The sequence below is a fragment of the Salminus brasiliensis genome, chromosome 14, assembly GCF_030463535.1.
Source record: "Salminus brasiliensis chromosome 14, fSalBra1.hap2, whole genome shotgun sequence".
NCBI classification, from domain to species: Eukaryota; Metazoa; Chordata; class Actinopteri; order Characiformes; family Bryconidae; genus Salminus; species Salminus brasiliensis.
This window is the reverse complement of record NC_132891.1, coordinates 12,714,767-12,739,767: the sequence shown is the minus strand read 5'-3', so window position 1 is coordinate 12,739,767 and position 25,001 is coordinate 12,714,767. Positions and strand designations below refer to the sequence as shown.

The 25,001-nt window shown below is 39.7% G+C and overlaps 2 protein-coding genes across 2 annotated transcripts; both read left to right on the top strand.

Annotated features, from left to right (window-relative positions):
* The first annotated feature begins 1,015 nt into the window (after positions 1 to 1,015).
* On the top strand, positions 1,016 to 13,479 carry arhgef3l (Rho guanine nucleotide exchange factor (GEF) 3, like). Its single transcript, XM_072697136.1, has 13 exons — positions 1,016 to 1,317; positions 1,621 to 1,678; positions 1,799 to 1,861; positions 2,976 to 3,017; positions 4,088 to 4,195; positions 4,546 to 4,710; positions 6,503 to 6,565; positions 6,645 to 6,741; positions 6,867 to 6,943; positions 7,840 to 8,097; positions 8,265 to 8,435; positions 9,939 to 10,131; positions 11,406 to 13,479. The coding sequence occupies exons 1-13, from the start codon at positions 1,262 to 1,264 to the stop codon at positions 11,648 to 11,650; spliced, it is 1,596 nt and encodes a 531-aa protein (XP_072553237.1). The 5' UTR covers positions 1,016 to 1,261; the 3' UTR covers positions 11,651 to 13,479.
* A 1,827-nt stretch (positions 13,480 to 15,306) lies between these two features.
* usp21 (ubiquitin specific peptidase 21) lies at positions 15,307 to 21,803 on the top strand. The gene is made up of 12 exons (XM_072697385.1): positions 15,307 to 15,462; positions 16,839 to 16,892; positions 17,053 to 17,170; positions 17,424 to 17,538; positions 18,094 to 18,216; positions 18,306 to 18,370; positions 19,431 to 19,534; positions 19,619 to 19,705; positions 19,799 to 19,877; positions 20,628 to 20,735; positions 20,982 to 21,096; positions 21,660 to 21,803. The coding sequence occupies exons 1-12, from the start codon at positions 15,307 to 15,309 to the stop codon at positions 21,748 to 21,750; spliced, it is 1,215 nt and encodes a 404-aa protein (XP_072553486.1). The 3' UTR covers positions 21,751 to 21,803.
* The last annotated feature ends 3,198 nt before the right edge of the window (positions 21,804 to 25,001 follow it).

Below are 25,001 nucleotides of genomic sequence, written 5' to 3'. Positions count from 1 at the left end.
GACAGGGCGGAAGTCCTCTTTAATGAGTGTGCAAACGAAGTCTTATATAGGTTAAATTCTGCCTGATTTGGGCTGAGAGTTGGTGTTTAGCCAGTGCTTGCTGCCACATTGCATTTTGTCACAGTGCATCATGTGAACAGTCCTTATTTGCCCTTGTTAGCTTGAGTAATGTTAGGTTTGGGTATCCCTACAACACAGTATGTGCATTATTAGCCAAAAGTAAGTAAGTATATATTAAATATTTAGTAGGACTGTCCACAAAACTGTACTCCCTCAGCTGGTCCCTTGTTTCTTTTGGTTTTGTATTGGATTAAATATCTGAATTCCTAAAAGCAAAAATGTGACTAAATGTCATTTTAATGTCCTGCTCAATTACTTTACCTGTGCAGCTTACAGTATATGGACAAAAGTATTGGGACATCTGCTCATTCATTGTTTCTTTCAAAAATGAAGAATGAAAACTGTCTCTGCTGTCCAGGTGAAGGCTTTCTACTAGATTTTGGATTCCCCAACACCCCAACTCATCCCTAAAGTATTGGATGGAGCACCCTTATTGCAGAGAACACAGTTCCACTGCTCCACAGCTCAGGCCTTTCTAACCCTCTAGCTCATGCCTGGCATTAGGCGTGGTGCCAATAGGTACATGTTTATCTGCTCCAGAGAGTCCTATTGTATTGGCAGTACTTTTCTATGGGAACAAGCTGTGTCAGCAATTCTTCAGAAGGGGTGTCCACCACATTTGGACATATAGTGTAAATAGTGTTAGGTAAAAGATCCAGCAAGCTTGCAGTTGCTTTGACAGTTGCTGTAACTGTTTAAACTTTTAAAAACCTCTGTATTGTTTTCTTCGGGTCTTTGAAGTTCACGTTGGACTGATCATTTTGAGCGGTTGTGTAATTTCAGCAAAATGGGTCAGTAGGTTTTAACTTCCTGTTCAGTTTACTCGCCGTTGCTTGTGAACGTATTTTAAAGGCAAGGCTTCATCACAGGCTTGGGACCAGAGAGAGCTAAATTAGTTAGTGTGCTAACAGGAAGCAAGAACTTTTTCACATACAGGATGTGGGTTTCAGACATGCAAGTGTAAGAGGAAGAGAGGAGGGGTAGAGAGTGAGGGTGCACCTCAAAATTCTGCTGTCTTCTACTTTCCACAAAGAGGTGGGACAGGTGCTTTTGAGGGGACCAGACCAACAGATTGCCTAAGTTGTCTTTTATCGTCTCGTTGGGATTTGCTGGTGTGTAGATTGTTACGCCTGAAGATGATATGAAAGAGACAAAGATGGAGCCTGAAGAGACAGAGGCTGATTCATCGCTGTCCTGGTAAAAGATTTTTTTCTTTTTTTTTTTGGATCTGAGTTCATGTAGCGGTTCCTTGGTTTATTCAGTATAATCCTTTCCTTAGATTTGAGCTTTTGAATTAACGACAGTTGCTAATACTTGCAAGCCTGATGTAGTTGGTCTCTTAATTGACTGACACTTTCATCTTCGTTCCCTGAGCTCTTTCTCTTTGGCCCTAATGACAGTGATTTCTTCTCTTAGTAACATTGGGCTATGTTTGAAAGGAGAAATCTGACACTGCTGACCTCTAACTAGTATCTTCTTGTATCTTCTGGATTTCCTAAGGTCTCCCATACAGAGAGATAGACTCCTCACATATGCCAACCTTTCAGACATTGCAGGGGTAAGTCTCTTTTCTACACACACACTCACACAAACCTTAACTGGCAAACTGTGAGGAGTAGGCCTAAAGTGTCTGCTCTTTTGAGGCAACTCACAATGTTGTCTGTTGCTTTCTGAGCAGAAGAAAAGGAAACAGGACCCAAGCAGTGATGCTGAAATTTCAGCCCGAGCCTCAGACGACTATGTGAGTTCTTATGAGTGTAGAATTTCAGTAAATCTGCTGAAATGGCTGGGGAGACTTGATCCAATTCACCTCTTTAACTTGTGAACTACGTTGCAAGTGTATTACAAAAGCATGTCCTTTGTTAGAAGGGTGATTTCCAGATTCCCAGTGCTTCTTAATTCATGTTTAATCCCACTAATCACCAATCCCTGTTTGATGCAGTGACTCTTCCTCCCTGTCAGTTACTCTGCCTCCTTGTTTCGCCTCATTTTGCCTCATTTTGCCTCATTTTGCCTCCTTTTGCCTTTTGCTTTCGGCAACCTCTGCTTTGTAACGGAAACCCAGGCCACAGGTTTTGCTGTTGAGAGCAGGTGTGTGCGTGATTCACAGCACAAGCCGTGGTTTTCACAGTCCTCCTTAGACACCATTTGAATACACCATCAAAGAGTCAAATTACTTAGGAAGAGTGTGTGCTTAATCTGGAATAATCTGCAGCAACAAATCAAGCCATTCTTGCTCATTTATGGCTCTGAAACCTGACATTTTACAACTCTGTTTCCTGTATCATACCGGAAGGAGGCCTCTCTCCATGCACACAGTTATCTGCTCTGCCTCTTGCTTTGTCTCTGCCAGTTTTTTACGCTCTCTCTCACCCTACCATTTTGACTGCCACACCAACACCCATTAGGCTCTGTCATGCTTTTTTTTTTTAACCATAATTACATTGACTAGCGCTTTCACACTGGTCTGTCTGAGTATTAACATCAAGGGTTTTAAGGCATTGTTTGTTTCTGTTAATTAAATCGAATTTTGTTGCTGTCCAAGAAAAAAAAACACCCCCTTCACAATCCCACAATCCCAACAAATTTATTATTTGAACACAGCATTTCTTTTTTTAATGTAACAGTAAAAATCCTGTAGTTCATATTTTAGATATAAATGTTTTGTTTTTGTTTGTTTTTTTCTTGGACAGTTGGCAATGAGTTTGATCCGTCTTTGATCTTGTCTTGTCTCGTAGTTGTTATTGTGTTTGACTTCTCCATCAGCAGATTTACCCCTGATTATGTGTGTGACCCCTTGTGTAATCTCCAGTATCTATCCATGCTCATGTTTATGCTTTGCCATTGACTTTCAGGATGAAGATGACTTTCCCTGTGACCACCTGCAAGACTCTGAGGTACAGTAAGGCTGAAGAGTGTTATGGTCAATGGTTACTGAAGTGTATACAGGTTGACCTTTATCTGAGACAAATCAGCATGTATAGCATGAAGAAATTATATAATTATAAGAAATTTTTATCACATAAAATATGGAACATCTGAGCTTCTTTTTATCACTCAGATAAATCAGTCACTATAGTAGATTTCTACTAGTTGAGAATATTGCTGACATTAGGCCTAGGAGTGATGCAGAGAAACCTGTCCATGCATCTTTGCAGCAGAACTGATTAGGGACTTGTACAAGTCATGTTAAAAAAAAAACTGCACTGGTTACCTGCATCTACTAGGACAGATATTAAGACACAGTTATTTTATTTGCTTTTAAGTTTGAATGACTGTCTTGTTTGTCTGTTCCAACATGTGATCTGAGATCTGCAGAAAGCAGCCTTCTATAGTCATGTCAAAGCAATTAAGACACCCCATGAAACTCATATGCATCTACAAGCTTCTTTCTGAAGGCATTTAGAGGGCTCTTTGGATCTCGCCATGATGATACCACTAACTATTAAAAAGTCTGAGGTTTAAGTAAGACAGGCTCCTCCAAAATCCCCTCTAATGATGTTCTAATCATCTGCAGCTGATGTGCTGCACCTGATTCTTATTGAAGTAGTAATAAATGTGGGGCTGTTCTAGCATTTTCTATTTTTTATATTTCTTAAGCTGTATGTGTTTAGTTATATTACCTCTATGTCTCAATATTATTCATGTGAAAATCAAATGTCCAGAGGTTTGGGGTGTCCAATTTTTTTCACATGACTGTACAGATTCTCTCCATAAATTACAGAATTGTGGAGGAGCCTCTTTGTATTATTAGGCGGAGGCGACTAATGGGGAGTTCGATTTCACCTTTTTCATTAAAAGTTACAGCCTAAAGCACATTATGCAGCTAACCTATGTGAAACATTTCTATAAGCTGCTTATTATTGTACTTCTTATTGTCGTTCTTATTACTGTTCAGTTTTTTTTTTTTTATAGACCTGAGTGTTGTGGTGGTGATCTTTATCTTGTGTTATTGCTTTCATGGCAGGGGCCTTGTAACAAAAGAGTTAAACCAGTGGACAGAAGTGGTGAAGTAACAGGCATTATAACACCCGTGAAGACCCCTGCACTGAAACGCTTGGGACAGTCTATCCAGGTAAGGCTTCCCTGGCCTTGCAACAAAATTTGTTATTAATTTGTCACATTAAAACCTTGTTTCTCAACAACAGCAAATTCACAGTAGAAGGAAAAAAACGTTCAATTATTAAAAATCAATGGAAGTCAGTGTAAAAAGATATTTATTACAATTTATTTATATAATTTATATAACGCACTGGCGCATTTCTATTGGTCCACTCATCATAAAATTTGATAATATACAGATATTATAAATAACTGCACGATTCACATCATGTCAAAAATGGAAAAACAACAGAAACTGAGATACAAGACATTTTTGCATGACAGTGACTTGAATGTAACTTCCATCTCCTTTGAAATCTCCAGCGGTCCATCAGCTTTCGTACGGAAGCCCGCCCGTTGCCCCCCATGCCAATCCGCACACGTCAGAAGGCCTCCTCATTCCCCCGGCGCCGCAGCAGTCAGCTGTGGAGCGACACAGTGGACAGCCTGAGCCAGGACATGAGTGCCAGAGAGATTAAGAGACAAGAGGTATGGCAGGGCTGCTTCTATGGATTAGCACCTAACAGCATGCAACCAGGACCAGCACTTCATAAAGAAGGCCCCTTCACTCTAAATACTACGCTAAGGCCATGAGACTGAGGGAGTGATGAGTTGTTTGTCAGGCGCTCGCTCACTTTACAGCCTTTGTGCGTTATGAAACAGGAAGTGAGCTGGCTTAGGGGCCATGTTCTCTTTTTCAGATTTCATCAGACAAAAGCTCCACCACAGCAGACACAGCACTTGGCACTGCTTATTGTAAAAGTTCACAGCTTTTTAAATGGCCTTTAAAAGTGCTGGCTCAAGGCATAAACATGGCCCAAAAGTTTGGGGACATCTCACCTTCTTTTAAAATGAGGAATGCTCGGTTTTGACAGTTTATTCTGTTAAATAAGGAACAGTATTTACAAAAGGGTTGTTACCATAAAACAGCTGTTTGCTAAGACTTTGGGTGTATTTTGCAACTGCCAACTTCATGTTCATCAAAGTGGATTCCTTGGCATCGGTAGAAGGTTAATAAATAGGTAAATATTGAGACTTTTGCTAAAGTCAGAAAAACTGAATTTCTTTGTCAGTAAATGAGAATAATTGTAAAGCTGGTGTGCTAGGTATGCCCAAATGTTTGGCGGACAGGGTATGATTTTTCGCTGCCCTGAATGCCAGGTTTCTCAACTGCTGAGAGGCAGTTTATGAAATTAACCAGAATATAAACACAACCGCAACTATAGTCAGCTTTTCTCAAAACCAAGTTGTCGTCCATCTGAATCAAGCCATGCCCTCACATGACACACACACACACACTAGCCAGGAAGCCACTGCTAAGATGAAAACAAAACAAAATGCAATACATAAAGACTTTTTTTTTCTTAAACAACCCATGCATTTTGATCATACTGCAATCAATCACAGTATTAAATACAGTATACATACACTTACCAAGCTCCTGGAATGCTGTATTAATACTGGGTGGGGCCTCCTGACGAATACGTGCACCTTTATCCTTTATCCTTTATCCTTATCCTTGCATTCAGATCTGTCTCAGTTCTTCCACAAGATGTTGGAAAAATCCCTTTGAGATTCTGATCTGTGTTTGCATAATGGCGTCACACCATTTCTGCAAATTTCATTAGGTCAGTAGAGCACCTGTTCTACTACATTCCCAAAGATCTCATCTATTATGGAGTGTTAGTCTTGACCACACCGAAGGCAAGGGCCCACTGTTGTTACTTAACCACCTAAAAACTAAACACTCCATCATAAGACCTTCACTCCCATCAGGTAACAGTGGAGTGTGTTACTTCACTGCATCTTTGTCTTGCAGATTTCAGGAGCGGTGTTCGTGTTTTAGAGTTTTTGGGAAATTAGTCTTTCTTCCAGTTGGTGATGGAATTGTATAGAAGACATAATATGGACAAAAGTATTGGGACATATACACGTTACACCCACAAGCCACCGAAATGATATCCCATTCTAAATCTATTGGCATTAATATGGAGTTGGTCTCCCCTTAGCTGCTCTAACAGCAGGTTTGGAGACTCTGCAGATAACGAGTCAGCAGAGTGTTGATGACGTTTATGTGCCCACCACACTCGACGACCCTGCTCTTCAACTTTACGTGGTCTGCCACTTTGTGTTGCTGCAGTACGCAAATGTTTCCACAGTTGATGGTGGAATATCTACAGTGTTACTGTTTATTTCATTTGTAAGTTTGCTTTCAAATCTCATGCAAGTGCTTATACTGTAACCTTATGTTTTAAAGTTCCTGATTTGTGTTGTCCTGCAGGTGATATATGAATTGACCCAGGGAGAAAAACAGCTGATAGAAGACCTCAGTTTAGTCAAGAAGGTATGCTGAATATCATCTTTCACAGGAAACATCATTCCTGTTCTTCTGTTTAACATGGTAAACTCCTCTGCTGTTGCAGGTTTACTATGAGCCAATGTTGAAATTGGACATCATGACTGAAAGTGAACTGGGGCAGATATTTGGAACTCTAGATTCTTTGATTCCTCTCCACGAAGGTAAGCATCAGTAGCTACATCTAATAGCAACAAAAAATTCTGAACTTCCTGATGAAACAGAAACAGAAATTTCTAAATGATTGTATTTTTTTTTTTTTTATCTGCTGGCTCACATCTACGTGCAGATTTTTTGGCACGTCTGGAGGGGCTGCGAGGATCGGAGAAGACTGTGGGGGAGGTGGGACCAACCCTGCTGGATTGGGTGAGTGTTTCCAGGGAAACGCTAAAACGTGAAGATATGATACTTTCAAAAAAACAGACCTTGAAAGAAAAAGCTGTTATATTTAGATCATGTTGTTATAGATGGAAAAAAACCTTGAATCTTTGAGACTTTATAGAAGGTTAAACATTTATAAATTGTCAGATGTAACTTAAACCCAAAAGATTTGCTTTTTTATTTTTCTGTTGGTCCAGTGGTCAGTTTTCAAAAGGCTTCAAGTTAAAGATGAAGGTCTCAGACCTTCTTCTTAGGTTAAGACTGAAGCTTGTTCACAATCATGAAGCCTTAAACACAATCATAAAAGCATTAAACCTTTTCCCAGCAGTCAGCAGCCATGGGCTCCTCTTTCTCAGAGAACTGCAGGTAGAATTTCTAGATTCACCTGACTATAGAGTGGCGGCGCACTGGAAAATTATAGGAAATTTAGCGTCAGCGATTTTCAAAGGAAGATCTGAACAAGCCTAATGAATTTGGAAACAAGTCCTGTGGACTGATAAATTCAACAATAAAACATTTTAGCCACAGTGAGCAAAATTATGTTTGGAGAAAAGGGGTCACAATTGTAAGTAGTATTTTACTAATTTAATCATAATAGCAGAACATTTTGACATGGGATGGCCAAACTTTTGCATGTCATTGTATAAAACAGGCTGATAGCTAATCTGAGCCCAGTTCCCCAAAAGCTCCATTGTATTAAATGCAGGATAGAGTATTTAATGATTCTTGCTTTCCCATTTAACAATGGTAGTGCTAAGAGGCCTCTATTAAAACCTAGCCCAGTTCAGTCTGGATATTGAGAAATGCAATCTGTATATGTTATGTATTCTATATGTTTTAATACCACTCTGTGGTATTCCCCATTAATTCCCCATTACTAGTTTCCTTGCCTGGAGGCCTACATCACCTACTGCTGTAACCAGGTGGGTGCTAAAGCTCTGCTGGACCAGAAGAAACAGGTGCGCCGCGTGGAGGAGTTCCTGCGCCTGTGCCAGGAGTCGTCCTTCAGCAGAAAACTGGACTTGTGGAACTTTCTGGACCTGCCCCGCAGTCGCCTGGTGAAGTACCCTCTGCTGCTGAAGGAGATTCAGAAGACCACTCCACCCGACCATCCTGATGAGGACACATTGCCACAGGCTGTGAGTTCCACCCTGACTCATTCCCAGCAGCCAAAGGAAAATGGACAGACTGCTCACTCTGCTGTTTTAGTGTCCATTAAGTCTCTTCATGTTCCATATCGATCACCGAAGTAGATCAGTTTTGTGCACTCGCTAAGTAAGTGTCCTCCGCATTTCACTGTCTGCAGATGGAGCTGATCCAGAGCATTATTACTGAGGTAAACCAGAAGACTGGGGAGGCTGAGTGTCAGTTTTACAGACGAGGGCTGAGCTACCCAGAAGAAGGCCAGAGAGTTCCTGAGATTCAGGCTTCACGCTTCCTCTACTGCCATGGGGAACTCAAGAACACCAAAGGACAGGTGAATTCACACACTCATAGTGCCTGTTATACACTTGTTATCAGTGTTTGATGCTGTCATAAGACAAGCATTAAAATTGAGCTAGAGGTATAGCTATAGCTACCTGGCTGTCTAGACACCTCAGGTTCGCTTGTTTTTTCTAGCTTAGGGTAAAAATAAAATCCAGTACACAAGCCAGGTGATCTGGCCTTAGCATTTGCCTCTTCATATCTTCTACATCCAGGTATACCGCACTCCAGAGTCATTCTGTGTCTTTAATGACAAAAATGACTTATTCGATACCTAAGCTTAATAAGTAAGTATTTATTCATCTACACATTAGTAGCTAGGCTAGCATTCAGTATTGGTTGAGCACTGCAGGGACTGTTATGTGATGTTTTGCATAATGCATGTAGTTTATTGTTGCAAGCATGAAAACCTATAAACCTGTGAATTCTTTCACACCAGTAACACTGAAGGATATAATATAATGCTACAGGAAGCTGCATAATGCAAAAAGTAACATATTAAACTAGCGTTAGGTCAGAACACCCCTTTAATACCTATTGGTCTCAACTTTAAAGGGCTTATAGATGTATCCTACATATTTCCTACAACAATAATTCATTTTTACACAACCATTTTCCAACCTCTCTGCATCCCTTAGAATAACACAGGCTATTTTTGGTTGCTGCACTTCTAAGACAGGTATAAAATAATTAAACTCCGTTCCGATTGGTTGGTCTGGAGTCAAAAGCCTCTCTTCAATTGCAGTATCAGTTGACTGGGCTAAACTGTGAAAGGCTGAATAGGTGGAGATATGTAACTGAGTTGGTTCTTGTGAAACCAACAGTAAATTCAGTACAGGTTGTTTTTGCAGCTTATTTCCACAAATAGAATGGGAGTGAATTCTTCATTTTTTAGTGTTTTTAAATGTAATAATATAATTTATGGACAAAAGTATTGGGACACCTGTTCATACATTGTTTCTACTGCTATAAGGAGTAAATGGACTTTATCCTGCTTTTGTTAGAGTGACTGTCTCTAATGGAAGGCTTACTTTTCAGATTTTGGAGCATTGCTGTAAAGAATCGATTGCATTTAACGACAAGAGCACTAATGAGGACAGGATGTTGGATGTTTACACCCCACCTCATCCTTAACACCCCAAAAGTATTGAATGGAGCACCATCATTCCAGAGACCACTGCTTAACTGCTCCACAGATCAATGCTGGGGGACTTTTTACCCTTCTAGCCCATGCCTGGCATTAGGCATGGTGCCAACAGATTAAATTAGGTTCTATTCTATTTGCAGTACTTTTCTACAGGGACTCGATAAGCTGTGTGTGCAAATTTGCATATCTCTGTCAGCTATGGGTGCAACCTCAGAAAGTGGAATGCGTTTATTTGAAGGGGTATCCAGAAACATTTGGACATGTAGTGTATTTACATACTGCTTAAAACTTCTCTTTACAACAAAGTGAGGGAAATTCAGTCTTGTTTTTTGCTTTCCTCTTATACAGAAGCTGCATGTGTTCTTGTTCGAGTTGGTGCTGGTGTTGACCCGGCCCGTAATGCAGGACAAGGACGGCATGGTCCAATTCCAGGTTTACCGTCAGCCTCTGCCTGCTGCCCACCTTTTACTGGAAGACTTGCCGGATGGAGAGCCCAGTAGCTCTGGATCTTTCCGTGGCGCCTTTACTGGCAATGACAAAGGTAATGAAGTCAACTTGGCTATAAATGAAACTCGGCCCTGTCCACCATAGGCTTTTTGAAAGACTGTCATTTTGTTTGAGTGTCCACACATGTAGTGTGAATGCACTTTTACTCTTAGTGTAAAAATAACAGCATAGCAGAATACTCATGAATACTCATACTGCCATATGTGATGGAATGTGTCTACTGTCACAGAGGTCGTCTACACCTTGTGTTAGCATGTGTTTTCACTGGATCTTTTTGTTTGAAAAACCAGGTGTAAACACATCTAGGATTCACTGTTACCTAGGATTACGAATGGATCAATTCAGCCATATTTGAAGCTTGGCCACTTTCAACACAAGTAAAAATTGATGTGTCCACATGCAGCTGACATACACAAGAGTGAAACCAGGGAGAATTTCTCACCCCAAGCTTGACTTCTCTTTCATGTCATGGTTCTGCTGCATGTGTACGAGTACGTTAGCTTAAGCTTCTCCTTTTCCTCCATTGATGCAGACAATCTTGGCCGCGAATAATACACTTGTACTGATGGGTGAGCAGTAGGTTACCGGAAGTAAAAACAACCATGTTATCAGCCATAATATTAAAACCACTGAATAGTGAAGTAAATAACACTGATTATCTTCATCTACATGGCATCTTTCAAGAGGTAGGATATATTAGGCAGCAAGTAAACAGTCAGTTCTTACAGTTGATGTGTTGGAAGCAGGTGAGGATCTGAAGGAGTTTGGCAAGGGCCAAATTGTTGTGACCGAGAGCATCTCCAAACCAGCAGAACCTGTGAGGTATTCCTGGTATATAGTGGTCAATATGTACCAAAAGTGCTTCAAGTTTGGACAACAGGTGAACCAGTCACAGGTTCTTAGGTGCCCAAGGCTCATTGTTGCGATCAGTGTAGCCCTATCTCACAACTCAAAGGACTTAAAGGTCCTATACAAGAAGGACCTAAACAATATTAGGCAGGGTCCACGTTTGTCAATCTACTTATAGTAAGGTTGCTGGGTAAGTGTGTGCCTTGTACGTAGCACTCAGTACGCCTGATTTGAGATTAGATCTAGTCATGCTGGTTGCCCATTTTGGTCGCATATATTCAGGTATGAATCAGACACCAAAGACATTAATGCAAGGTGTAAACAATGGGTGACAATTTGTAAGTTGTCAAGTATTGGAATGTGAAATGCGGAATACAGGAATGCGGAATTAAAAAAAAAAAACAACAATGCAAGAAAACCAACTTGTAACCTCTTACTCTCTGTTCCTCCCCTACTCAGTGAAGAACTGCTTCCGTGTGAGCAGCAGAGGGCGCTCCAAGGCCCAGTCGCACAGCCTGCAGGCCAACGACTCTTTCAACAAGCAGCAGTGGATTTCCTGCTTACGCCAAGCCATCGTCCAATCACGAGACAGATACTCTCAATCCAGCCAATCCAAAGCCTCAGCCCAACTAAACCCCGACCCTGCCCTCGATCACATTGCTGAACTGAGCCTGAATTCTGATGTGGAAATGCCAGACACATAGGCCTGGTCTATCAGACCACAAAAATAACTTTATGAGGACAAAGTGATTTTTACATTTCACACACACACACACACACACACACACACACACACACACACACACCATCATATGAACTGGTACCATTTGCATTTTGCATACATTTTTCCTGAAAGTGAAAAATATTTATATGAATGTTTGTTCTGGGATCTTCTTGGAACAGATCACCCTCATGATGAGTGTGTTCGATGTGTGCTCTGAGCCTAAACCAGTAGAGCTTGCTGCAATTAGTCACAACTGAAGAATGAATGTCTTACATTCTGGTTTGAGCTGGCTGAGTGTGTGAATGAGTGTTTAGTTAGATAATAAGACCGGGTGCTCACACCTGTACTGTATGATCCTTCTGCACCTCCACTGGTTTAATGTGATGCAGTTTAAATTGTGCATAAATGATCATTCAGACGGGTGACAAAGGAAGGGTACGCCCTGAATAAACGGGTGGAGAAAGATAACATTCCAAATATAATTATAATATAATAAAATATAATTTGGAGATAATATCTCCAAAAACCTTGTATCTCCAAAAATGGCCAATGTAAAATATGTAATTACACACCATTTTGAAGCATTTCTAATGGTCCATTTTACACCATGTAAAAAATAAATGAATGCCTGATTCAGATTATGCCAAAAAGTTAAAAACCCCAAAAATGGAGCTATAAAGTTTTTGTTTGATAGTGATGATAAAAACTATTGATGCTTCCAGACAGGAATAATGCATTATACATGTAAACCAGTAGAGGTACCATTTAAGCTAGGTACCATTCTACCACACTTGATGCTGATATGCAAACTTCTTAGTGGACCCACCTGACCTCATTTGGACCAAGAAGGTTTTTCTTTGGAGAGCTTCAGTCACAAAGACTGCTTAGCTGACTAGTGTTTTAACAAGAGCAGAGACTAAAGTAGCATCTGTATTTAGATCAGCAGAAAAAGCATCAGTAAACAGGTTTTAAAATTGAGGTTAAAACCCCCATTCGGTGACCATAGTGCTCATGCAGCAGTGTTATATAAAAGGAAAAATTAGCATAAGTGTTCCTCTACAGGCTCTACAGAGATGTAGAAACAGGTGATCTGGTCAGATAAATCATCCTTCATTGTGGACAAGTGGACAAGTTGATTTGTGGCATTCCCTAAGGGAAATGTTTCACCCCTACAACGATGGTGGGGTTTGGGCTGGCATGGGTTGGATATGTCAGTGCATTTTATTCAGAATAATTATTTCTATATTGGTGTAACAGTGTAAGCCAAATGCTATGGCCTTTGCCATCACCAGAACTCAGCCCAGTTGAACACCTATGGAAGATTTTGGGCCAATGTGTCAGACAGCACTTAGAACTCGAGCTGGGGGGAAATCTTTTAGTTGAATGGTGTTCCATCCCTCCAGAGACTTACAGACTCTATGCCAGGGTGCACTGAAGCTGTTCTGATGGTTCGCAACACCCTAAAAGTGCAACACCCACTTTTATGTCGGTTTCTCCTTCTCTTTTTGTCACCCGTCTGCAATGAATGTGTGACATTTGAGGTCTGATTGTATTGACTGTTGTATTGTATCATAAACCGGAAGGAAGTGAACATAAATATTTTATTATAGAATTCTTTTCTTTTTGTTTGTGATGAACTGACAGTTTGTGTGTAGACCAATGCAGTTCTGAAGCCAATATGAAAAAGTAGCAGAGAATATGAGATATTAAGTTTTTGTTGATATACCCTGTAATCCACTGTTGTTATTGTGTAGCCTATATACATACAGTATAACTGAACTGATTTCTATATAAAAACTGTGCATAATGTGTCTATCCATTTGTTTGTTGATTTACACATGGGCCGGCCACTGCCAGGGTTATAGGGACTAACTCACCAGTTTAAGCTGCTCCAGCTATGGTGAGAAGCCTTGGCTAAGTATAGACAGTTGTACAGGGAGAGAGGAAAGATTAGGGATGATTAAGGGTCACTCTCTGCACGGTGAGTAAGGTGAGTAGCAGCCTGAAGTGAAAGTGGGAACATCTAGTGACAAAAAAAAAAAACAGGATCCTCGTTCAGAATTCTTCTACGCAGATGTTGGATAACTGACTTTCTACCTCTACTGGACCTCAAGTGGAACCTGAGCACGGGAGCCAAAGTTGTGTGAGTAAAGACAAAGACCTCTTTTTCTCCAAACAACTCACGAAATCAAATCAATTATCCTTTAAAATGAATGTATTTATTTTTCTTTTTTTGTTCTTTTTTAACTGTAGTTGGAATACTCTCTATTCTAGCGGTTGTGGTCATGCTTAAAGACATTACATTACAAAATTGAAAAAGAATTCCATGTTTAAAAGCTTATAAAATGACTCATATTGCCACATAGTTACTGTGTCGCCAAAAGACATTTAATAGAACTTCCAGCTAACTCAAGTTTTGTGGCAGAATATACTCATTTATGAAAACGTTTAAGGTGGTTGGAGGGTTCAGTTAACCCTGACAGTGAGAACTGCATAGGATTTGCTTATGCTGTATAAAATACAAACTTTTTAGTTATAATGATTTTTGATTTATATAGAAAATAACATACTTTTAATAAACAGAATGTGGAAATTGGCAATTTTAAAACATAACTATATATGTAGGTCCAGAGACATAACAAATATTCTTACATACATTAGTTTTTTCATTAAGTAAAATTCAGATTTATCAATATTCTTACATTACATAAAACACAAGGCTTTTTTTCCACTTCTTGACATAATTTAAATTGGACAGTTATTCTTTACATTGTGTTTGTCAGTGATGATTCTATTAAAAGTTAAGAAGGTTTTTTCCTTCTCTTGTAGCGTTGCCATTTTGGAGTTTTTTTGCATGACAGTGAAGATATGTTAGTCCGATTAAACATTTTAGCATATATGATTGTTAGGTAGCTACAAATCTGTAATAAAAAAATTTTTTATTTACAAAAGTCTCCAGAATAATGAAAGGAGCTGTTGGAGATGATGCGGCAGCTGTATAACACCAAGAATAAAGTTATTAATCAATTAATATACAGAAGTGATTTATTTATATTGATCGCATTATAAGGGCGGCACATTGTGGGGCCTGGGCTTGTGGGTTTGATCTTTGATCCAGTTCTGTCTGTGAGGAGTTTGCTGTGTCCTCCCTGTGTTTGCATTGGTTTCCTCCCAACACATAGTAGGGGATTTGGCATGCCAAATTTTCACATAGCACCACTGACCAGGAAAAAACATAAAAAATGAATGAATATTGTAATTAAATTAAATAATACAATTCTGTCTGTATGTAACAGTATGTAATGTATCAGTAATAAGCTCTTGTTGATCTAAAAGTACTTATTCAATGCAACACTAGACACAGTGAAACAACTATACACACCAGTCTAGCTTTAAAAAGTGATTGTGAAATTTTTAGTGTACAAAAATCCCCTTTCCTGTTTTTAAAAATGATAAAAACGTAAGAATGTAATGTTGAATTAATGTTTCTAAATATAAACGTTTAATCTTTTTAATCTTATAAACTTATTGGATGTTTGCTCACAGGTCATTCAGGCTGGTTCTACACTGCTGCCTCCATTCATACTCATCTCTCTTCGATCTGCCTGGCGTAAGTTCACCCCGTAATAGGGCCAAATGCCGAGAGCCGCCTCCAACCACATGGATAACTCCTGCCGGGCCCTGTGCCGCTCTCTGCTGAGCCAGAATGGCCTCCAGCCCGATGGCACAGACATCTCCCAGTCAGTGCTCTACACGTCCCTCATGGGCCTGCTGCTGGTGGCCGACAGGGAGGTGAGACATGCAGAGCTTTGCTGTAAATGTGTCTGTACAGGAGTAGAGTGTGTTAGATAGTCTTATCAAAAGTCATATTTCTATTCCTTTTTATTGCTCATGCAAAAATTGTACATTTTGCACACACTGTAAAATGGCCTTCACATGTACAGACACCTTTAGGAGATCCCTAGGCCTCCCTCCCACTGCCAGATAAACGCCTTTGCTCTTGACCCCAGTGATGTCTAAGATTGTGTCTTCCCTGTCTGAGATAATGGGATCAGAGATCCATAAATGGAAACATCCTAGACAGGCTGCACTACAGGGTGCGTTCCAGGAGAGGTAGAGCTTGAGGGGATATTTTAAGATGGTGTAAAAATATATCATATATCCTGCCATTAAGATTCTGTGATGTACAAGTCATTTTTTATTCAGAAAACATTACACAGTCATAAAGGCTGTGCAATACTGCCACTTTTTTCAATAAAGAATGGTTGGAAATCATTGTACACAAATGTACACAAATGACATATGTCAATCCTCACTAATGTCATAAGTTTTGGTGGGTCAGAGCCAAGCACAGTTTGTTTATTTGGAAACCTGGTAATTTACTGATAAGAGAATTTAGAGTGCAAGAATTTGGCCCTTTACTGGGGTATTTAGAGGTACTGGAGTATTATACCATGTTGGAAAAGTTTTTTTTGTTTTTTCCAAATTCTGAACAGTTATTCCAGATATTGAACAGTTATTCCAAACTATGAACAGTTATTCCAAACTATGAACAGTTATTCTAAATATTGAACAGTTATTACAAACTATGAACAGCTATTCCAGATATTGAACAGTTCTTCCAAACTATGAACAGTTATTCCAGATATTGAACAGTTATTCCAAACTATGAACAGTTATTCCAAACTATGAACAGTTATTCCAGATATTGAACAGTTATTCCAAAATATGAACAGTTATTACAAACTATGAACAGTTATTCCAGATATTGAACAGTTCTTCCAAACTATGAACAGTTATTCCAGATATTGAACAGTTATTCCAAACTATGAACAGTTATTCCAGATATTGAACAGTTATTCCAAACTATGAACAGTTATTACAAACTATGAACAGCTATTCCAGATATTGAACAGTTATTCCAAACTATGAACAGTTATTCCATATTTTGAACAGTTATTCCAAATTCTGTATTCCAGACTTTGAGTAGCTTTACAGATTTAGAACAGCTTTACAGATTTAGAACAGTAGTGTAGGCATTAGGGGATGCTTAGAGCAATAGTATAGGCCCCAGCACAGCTATTACACTACTGTACTGGTGGTAGTTATTCCACTGATTGGAATAATGGTCACATTGGGAAGCTCATTGCACAATGTCTGTTCCACAGAGAGAGCTACCTTTGGGCAGTGGACAAGTTGGACTGAGGAATGTGGGAAATACAGTATGTTACATTACAATAATATGTTTATCACTTCAGGAAATATGTTAAATGTTTTTCCTAGGTATGTTTAATTATCTATTATGTGACTGAAATTCTCTTGATCTTGTTCTCTCTCTTCTTACACACACACACACACACTAATGCATGCTTTCACTTGCAGTGTTTCCTCAACGCCATTGTGCAGTGTCTCTCACACACCCGCAGTCTTAGAGATTACTGTCTGACTAAGACCTACCTCCAGGACATGTGCTCAAGCCAGGAGCCAGAGCTGATGAATGGTGAGCCTATATCTACACTAATCCACTCAGTCCACTCCAATTTAACAAACCTATAAGGAACGGCATCACTTCATAAACTGCACAACCTCTTTTATTACCCGCTGGGTTGTGTGGTTGAAGTGACCTCATACCTAATACCTAAGCATACCGAGGTTTCACCTGTAACTGAATTCCCTTCTTCAGCTCTTTTGTGTCTGTGTTTTTTTTTTCTACTGTAGAAAATCTCCATCATAACATTTCAACTGTTTTGCAGAATTCACTAAAGTTCTGGAAGGTCTGTGGGACAGGGAAGGAGGAGACCTTACAGTCAATCCTGGGAAGTTCTACCGTGTCTTTAAAGAGGCAGTGCCTTACTTCAGTGGTTACAGGTGTGTACAGTGCAAACACTTGTACGCTAGTCTGGTGCCCATTAAATTTGCAGACACGTGATTCAGAGGGTCAAAAAATACCTCATTAACAGGACTCATTTAAAGCTGCGTTAAAGCAACATTTTAAGGCATTTTATCCCTAATCTTTTAACAGGCATTGTAACCACACAGTAGTTCAAATTTCATTTGCTGTTTGATCATATTCACCTCACTGAGTAGAGTGCTGATTATATCCACTGGGTGGCAATGTCGTAAGTGTACAGCTCTTCAGAAGTTTACTTTTAGCTACACAGAAAATTGATGTAAATAAAAAGTATTGAATTTCATCTTTTTCACCCCTAACAATGATATTTTTGTTGAATGGCAGAAACGTGACAGTTATCTGTGAAGCTAAAGTTATCTCTGCACAAACAAGTACAAATGTGGCAGAACATAATGGAGAACAGGCCTTTTATTAATGATGAAATGGTTGTGTGGAATGCAGCTGCATTGTACGAACATCATAGTTTGCAAACAACTACCACCAACGTCTCTCCCTAAATTTCACTCTCGCAGTCAGCAGGATGCTCAGGAGTTCTTGCGTTTCCTTTTGGATCAGCTGCATACAGAAATAAACCGCCGGCCTGCTCAGCGTCCCTCCATCACTACCACTCCTGAGACCACCTTCACCCGGTTCAGGTACACAACAACAAGGCACCTATCTGAACAGAACTCAACCATTCACCCTTACAAAATCATTCACTGCCTACATCACTAATTTCCACTAGGATTTCGGAGGAGGCCTGTGCTATGTGGAAGAAACATCTTGACAGAGATGACAGTGTGATTGTAGGTAAGCACTGTTTGTCAGGATGTCAGGTTATGTTTATTTAAAGATGAACTGAGGCAAGATCTTGGATGGTTCAGTTGTTTATACTGATATGATACATATTGGCATATTTGTGTCTGTATGTCTGTAATGTGGAGATACAAGCTTACTGGTCAGTATTTTTAGCTGACGGAAAATGTATGTATGGGTTCTGTGGTTCAAGGGCTGTTTCAGTTATACTGAAAGTCTTCACCCATCTCATTAATAATAATAACAACAACAACAACAACAACAACAATAATAATAATAATAATGTTCACATATGAATAAATATTTAATTGTAATCTATGATATAAAACTACTTAAAAACATAAAAATATGTAAAAGCTGAAATAAGCACATACACTATATGGACAAAGGTATTGGGACACCTGCTTATTCAATGTTTCTTCAGTTCATCCTGCTTTTGTTGAAGTACCTGTCTCTACTGTCCAGGGAAGGCTTTTAGTTAGATTTTGGAGCATTGCTGTGAGAATTTGATTGCATTTATCATTGATTTAGTAATGTATAACTCTTGTAATTATATCAAGTTAATCACAATGCTAGGATTTTGTCTGTACTGTGCAGTTCCAATTTTATTACATTTACATTTACGGCATTTAGCTGACACTCTTATCCAGAGTGACTTACAAGGTTACTTGTATTACAAAGGTGGGTCAGTGTAGTGTTACAAGTCTTGCCCAAGGATTGGTGTAGCACAGCATAGTCATCCAGATCGGGAATCGAACCCCAGTCTCCCACATGGTGTGATAGCTCACTGGCAGGTATTGGTGTTATCTTTTGCACCACACAAAACACCAATTTTATCAAACCAAAAGGATAAACTGCATTGCGTTTGTAGCCAGACCACATGGGGGAAAATGGTCCTGAGAGCTTGCAGCTACCAGGTGTCAGAAGAACATTTTCAGTTCATTTACACTGCAAGTGTCTGGAATCTGCAGAATATTTTCATTCCCCATATTCCACCTTCCTTCTCTCACAGCTTGGCAGCGCTTTCACTCACAGTTTCTCTCTGTTCTCACAGATCTGTTCTCAGGGCAGCTGCGCAGCTCCCTGCACTGCTCTGTCTGCTCCCACTACTCCAATACGTTTGATGTCTTCTGCGATCTGTCACTGCCGATCCCAAAGGTAACTCGCACTCCTTGCTCTTTCAGGCCCAGGCTGAGGAATGTCCCAACCTGCTCTCATCTGCTTTCATCTCTGCTGTTTCAGAGGGCTGACCCCAGGGCAGCAGTCACGCTGAGAGAGTGTTTGGATTTGTTCTCGCAAGAGGAGAAACTGGAACAGGAGAATTCACCCGTACGTATGAGAACGAGTTCAGACTGCAGGTTTAAGTGCATGTGTTGTACTGTGTAAATATGTGGTCATTTACTCTGTTTTGTGTGCTTTTAGATGTGTGAGAGGTGTAACCGCCGCACAGAGAGCACGAAAAGGTTGTCCATCCAGAGATTCCCCAGAATACTGGTCATACGTATCCTTCACACTTTAAAGGATGGTAGCGGTGATGTGCACCCATTAGGGGTGTAAATCAGCATTCACAACAATGCAGCACATTTTGAAATCTCAGATTACACTGATTCATTTGGTTATTTCAGCATCATTTGAAATTATTTACACTGAATAAACACATGTGACTGGAGGAACTACAATATATGTCCAAATGTTTGTGGACACCAGTTCTAATGAATGCATTCAGCCACTTATAGATAATTATTGCCAATACAAAAGGACTTACAAAAGGAGCAGATAAACATGAGCCTGATGGCACCATGCCTAATGTCCGGTGTGGGCTAGATGAGTTTAAAGCCCCAAAGCTGCGGAGCAGTGGAGCTGTGTTCTCTTGAATGATGGATGATGCTCCTTGTTTGGGTTGAGTTGGGGAGTTGGGGATGATGCCGGGTGGTGATCACCCAACATCCAGTCCTCAGTAATGCTCTTGTTGCTGAATGCAATCAAACCCTCACAGCACTGTGCATCAATATTACATTTCAGAAGTAACTAGGAATGAGCAGGTCTCCCAATACTTTTGTCCATGTACTGTATTTACACCATAGTGGAAAAGATGTATATGAAAATAGCCCACATATCACTATGGCCTAAACTGAGTCAGTACAGTAAATTCTGTTAATAATTGTCTAATAATTGTAAGCATGCTGTGTCTATGCTTAGTACTCATGACTAAATGCTCTTGTTAGATTGGTAACTTAACTAACTGTCTCAGACCTAAACCGCTTCACCATGACGAGGTTCTCATTCTGTAAAAGCACAGTGCCAGTGTCATTCCCTCTTACGGATCTGGACTTGGGACCTTTCGGACCAGCTGACTGTGGTGGGTAGGGTGTATGGGTAGGGCTGACACAGCAAGAAATAAAATTCAGCCTAACCACTTCCTGCCTTTCCCCAGATGTGGGGGAGAGCCTAATTACACAGCCCAATTGAACACTTTTTGGATTTTGCTAAATAATTGTATGAAATAATAATAACAACAATAATAAAAAAAATAGTAATAAATAATAATAATAATAATAATAATAATAATGTGAATGTGAGCAGAGGTGTGTTATTGTGTGTGCAGGTCCAGTGCTGTATGATCTGTATGCTCTGTGCAACCATGCGGGCACAGTGAACATGGGACACTACACAGCTGCATGTCGAGAGGAGGAGGGCTGGTGCTGCTATAATGACTCGTGGTGAGTGTGGCCCTTTTTCTGCAGCCATGCTGTGCACTGCTCTACAGAACTGATCATGCTCTTTGATGGTATTTTAACAGCTATTGCTGCTTTGTAATGTCACGTCATGAAATGTCATGTGTTATGAAACATTTTACATTTACCTTTTTTATGACACTACTACACTGCATGTACACATTTTTGTGGAAACAAATGTACATTTGCAGCACTGAGTTGTGAAGCAGTAAAACTTTGTTCGCTGAATCAATGACACGCTATCCAATACTTTTGGGATGAGGTGGGGAGTTTGGGATGAGGTGAGGTGGTAATCATCCAACATTCTGAACTCACTTAATGCAATGCTTCAAAATCTAGTAGAAAGCCATCTCTGGACAGGTTACTTCAACAAAACAGTATACTCGTTTTTAATACACTTGATTTTGAAAGAAACATTGACTCAGCAGGGTCCCAACACTTTTGTCCATCTAGTGTATAATTACATAAAGGACTATTAAAGTCCAATGTTTAATTTTAAGGCAAGTTGCTGTGTAGATAAGCTCTTTTGTGCTCTTACTCTTTTGCAGTGTTACCCAGATACCTGAAGACCAACTTCAGTCCAGTCAAGCATATGTTCTCTTTTACCAACTTAAAAACTGCATGGCCTCCCGGAAATGAATCCGCCTCACAACATGAGCAGATACAAAGCATCTGGTTCATTTGATCCGATCAATCACCTCGACTCTCTGTTTAATGTTAATTCTACTTTTTATTGAATGTTTTTCAAGTTCATTTAAGGTTTAAGTTTTCTACTAGAACACAGTCATTGCTTACCTGTCAAAAAAAAGACAATTGCAGATGTTGTAAGCAAGCGGTGACTCTGACTTCTATCTTAACAGATGTCTATTTTCATCAGATACTGTAGTAAACAGTATGTCAGCTAATGCAGTGCATTATAGATATCAGACATTTTGGAGTTCTTTGTATGCAACATATTTAAAATAAATCTTTATTTATATACAGCATGTCTGACTTGTATTGCTTGGACAAATGCTTGGATGAATATCTTAAGGAAAGCATGGTCCTCTCAGCAGTCTGGTGTTGAATAAAACCATATTTTGAAACCATATTTTAATTTTTTTAATGTTTTGTAAGGATTTTATTTAATTACGTTTCTATATACTGATGAGTCACATGTGGAATTTCTTTTGGAAACAGGGATGTCATTACATCTGGTGTAAGGCTGACTCAGCACTGCACAATTCGAATGTCAGACCAACAGTCAAACATGGTGGTGGTAGTGTAATGGAGTGGTAATGCTTTGCTTTGTCAGGGCCTGTGCAACTCACCATAATTGATGGAATCGTGAATTCTGCTCTCTACCAGAAAATCCTGCAGAACCCAGTCGCCAGTTTTTCAGTTGGGTTATGAATGGCTCAAAAGGAACACAAAGAAGTATTTGGAGTGGCATTATATAAGTCCTGACTTCATTAAGATGCTGAGGCAAGGCCTTCCACTGGACAGTTTATGTTCATGTTCAGCAAGTTTGGTGTAGATGAACTTGACTGGACTGAGTCCTCACCTCAACCCGACAGAAAACCTTTGGGATGAATTAGTGCAGAGACGGCGAGCCAGGCCTTCTCGTCCAACATCAGTGTCTGACCTCACAAATGCGCTTCAGGAAGAATGCTGAACAATTCCCATAAACACTAAACTCCTACACCTTGTGGAAAGCCTTCCTAGAAGAGTGGAAGATGTTTTAGCTGTAAAGGGACGACATCATATTAATCCCTATGGATTAAGAAGAGGATGTCACTCATAAGGGTGCAAAGAAAAGAGAGCCAAAACCTTTGCCAATATAGTGCATGAGCAGAAATACATGAAATATAAAAACGCACTATTTGCACAAATACCCACTAAATGAGTAAACACATGTCTACCTGAAACGCCCAGGCCAGAGCTCAGACCATTATTACAACAGTTGTAGACAAAAACAAGCATGTGACCACATCTCAGATGTCGATTAGTTTCAATACATTAATCTAATAGATTGATCTGCTGGTTTAATAATATAGGCTGACCTGGAGGATTTACAGGACAACCTCTGATTAATACTTTCCCATTGGCTCCTCAGTGGCACCATCTATCTGCATCCAGGGTGTGTCCTCCAGTCACTGGCACTCACCCTCAATGTGTTGTAGTGTCCCCTGCGTTACCTTCACTTGGGAGCGATTTTTCTTATTATTCTTATCATTATTGTTATTGTTGTTATTATGATTAGAAAGAAGTTAATTTTATTCGTGTCTTTTGTTAGGTTATGCTAGTCCTGTTTTGCTACTGTAGTATATCAGAAATGATAAAGTAGGGTTTTGCAATTTACATTTGCTGTTCCATCAGTGAAAGTCTTTGCTGTGTTAGCTAGCTTGCTAACATTTTTGTAGTCTTTACAGGTACAGATACTAATGGTCTAATCAAGTCCTCAGATAGTTATTTGGTCTCATGATGGTAAGCTTAACATTACACTAACCTCCAATAGTCATCTTCTCCCATAACTTCATCTGTGTGCCTTTGCGTGTGTGAAGGAGAAATGGTGACTGCAGTAAGTAGCTAGATGAGTAGATACTAGTTTGTGATAACCTGATCAGGGACTACTGATGAAAATGAGCTTATTAGCTAACTCTCTACATTTATATTTATGTTGATTAATGTTTATTGTCCCTGATAAACAAACAACTAAATAAATAAAAAAGACACAGACTACAAACAAGTTGAGAACAGAATGATATAATATCATTTTATTTCATTTTAAAGACATTTGCCATCATCAAATCTCTGCACGGGGAAGACTCAACTACGCTTAGTTCATATAACAGCAGTCATCGTCCCTTAACAGTCTGAAAAGTAATCCGGGTCAAGACCCCTACTGAGCAAGCCAGAGGCAACAGTGGCAAGGAAAAACTCCCTACATGAGTTCGGAAGAAACCTTGAGAGGAACCAAGACTCAGAAGGGGAACCCATCCTCCTCAGGTCGACACCGGATAGTGAAATGACAGCAGGAAGAGGAATTATCCACTTATAATCCTGATCCTCAAGAAACATGATGTGACCAGGGGTAGACGGGGTCACAGAGAGTCTCAGGATATGAACTGCAGATGATTTTTACGTTAAATTTATTAATAGCAGCTAGAATTAACAGTTTCCGTACTGTATTCATGTGCTCAACTTAAAAAACTGCTAGATCCATTTCAGATTCGTTGTGATTACGTTCAGCTAAGATGATTGGCTGAGGCATTGCTTGAATCCATTGTAAAACTCTGGACACTGATTTCAGCATTAGTGCAGTGTGAAATCCTTCAGTAATGGATCAGTAACAGAACTTTAATCAGTAACAGAAAATTAAGGGGAAGCAGTAAATGCAGGGTAAATATGTCCAAGTCAATTTGTGGCTTTCTTACTTATCTCGGGTTCAGGTAAGTGCTGACATCTGTTACATTAACATATTAAACCCTGTATTTTTGTTCTATTTATGTGGTTTTTTTTTTGTTTATTTATATATTTATGTTTTATCAATTTCTATCTAACTTTATTTTAGGTCTGTGGGGTATTCTAGTTTATTTGTATAGTATATCTAGTTACTGAAGGCCTCGTCAATACAGATTTTGCCAGGAATGGTCTAGTTACTGAAGGCCTCGTCAATACAGATTTTGCCAGGGAAGGTCTAGTTACTGAAGGCCTCGTCAATACAGATTTTGCCAGGGAAAGTCTAATTACTGAAGGCCTCGTCACTTCAGATTTTGAAAGGGTAGGTCTAGTTACTGAAGGCCTCGTCAATACAGATTTTGCCAGGGAAGGTCTAATTACTGAAGGCCTCGTCACTTCAGATTTTGAAAGGGAAGGTCTAGTTACTGAAGGCCTCGTCAATACAGATT

What these genes read in the sequence shown, in the direction of transcription:
- arhgef3l (XM_072697136.1), top strand. Translation starts at nt 1,262, where the DNA reads ATGAAAGAGACAAAGATGGAGCCTGAAGAGACAGAGGCTGATTCATCG. An exon ending in CCCGAGCCTCAGACGACTAT is followed by an intron (nt 1,862 to 2,975) that starts GTGAGTTCTTAT and finishes ATTGACTTTCAG; the next exon opens with GATGAAGATGACTTTCCCTG. An exon ending in GACCAACCCTGCTGGATTGG is followed by an intron (nt 6,944 to 7,839) that starts GTGAGTGTTTCC and finishes CCCCATTACTAG; the next exon opens with TTTCCTTGCCTGGAGGCCTA.
- usp21 (XM_072697385.1), top strand. Translation starts at nt 15,307, where the DNA reads ATGCCGAGAGCCGCCTCCAACCACATGGATAACTCCTGCCGGGCCCTG. An exon ending in GGAGCCAGAGCTGATGAATG is followed by an intron (nt 17,171 to 17,423) that starts GTGAGCCTATAT and finishes ACTGTTTTGCAG; the next exon opens with AATTCACTAAAGTTCTGGAA. An exon ending in TGTCACTGCCGATCCCAAAG is followed by an intron (nt 19,535 to 19,618) that starts GTAACTCGCACT and finishes CTGCTGTTTCAG; the next exon opens with AGGGCTGACCCCAGGGCAGC.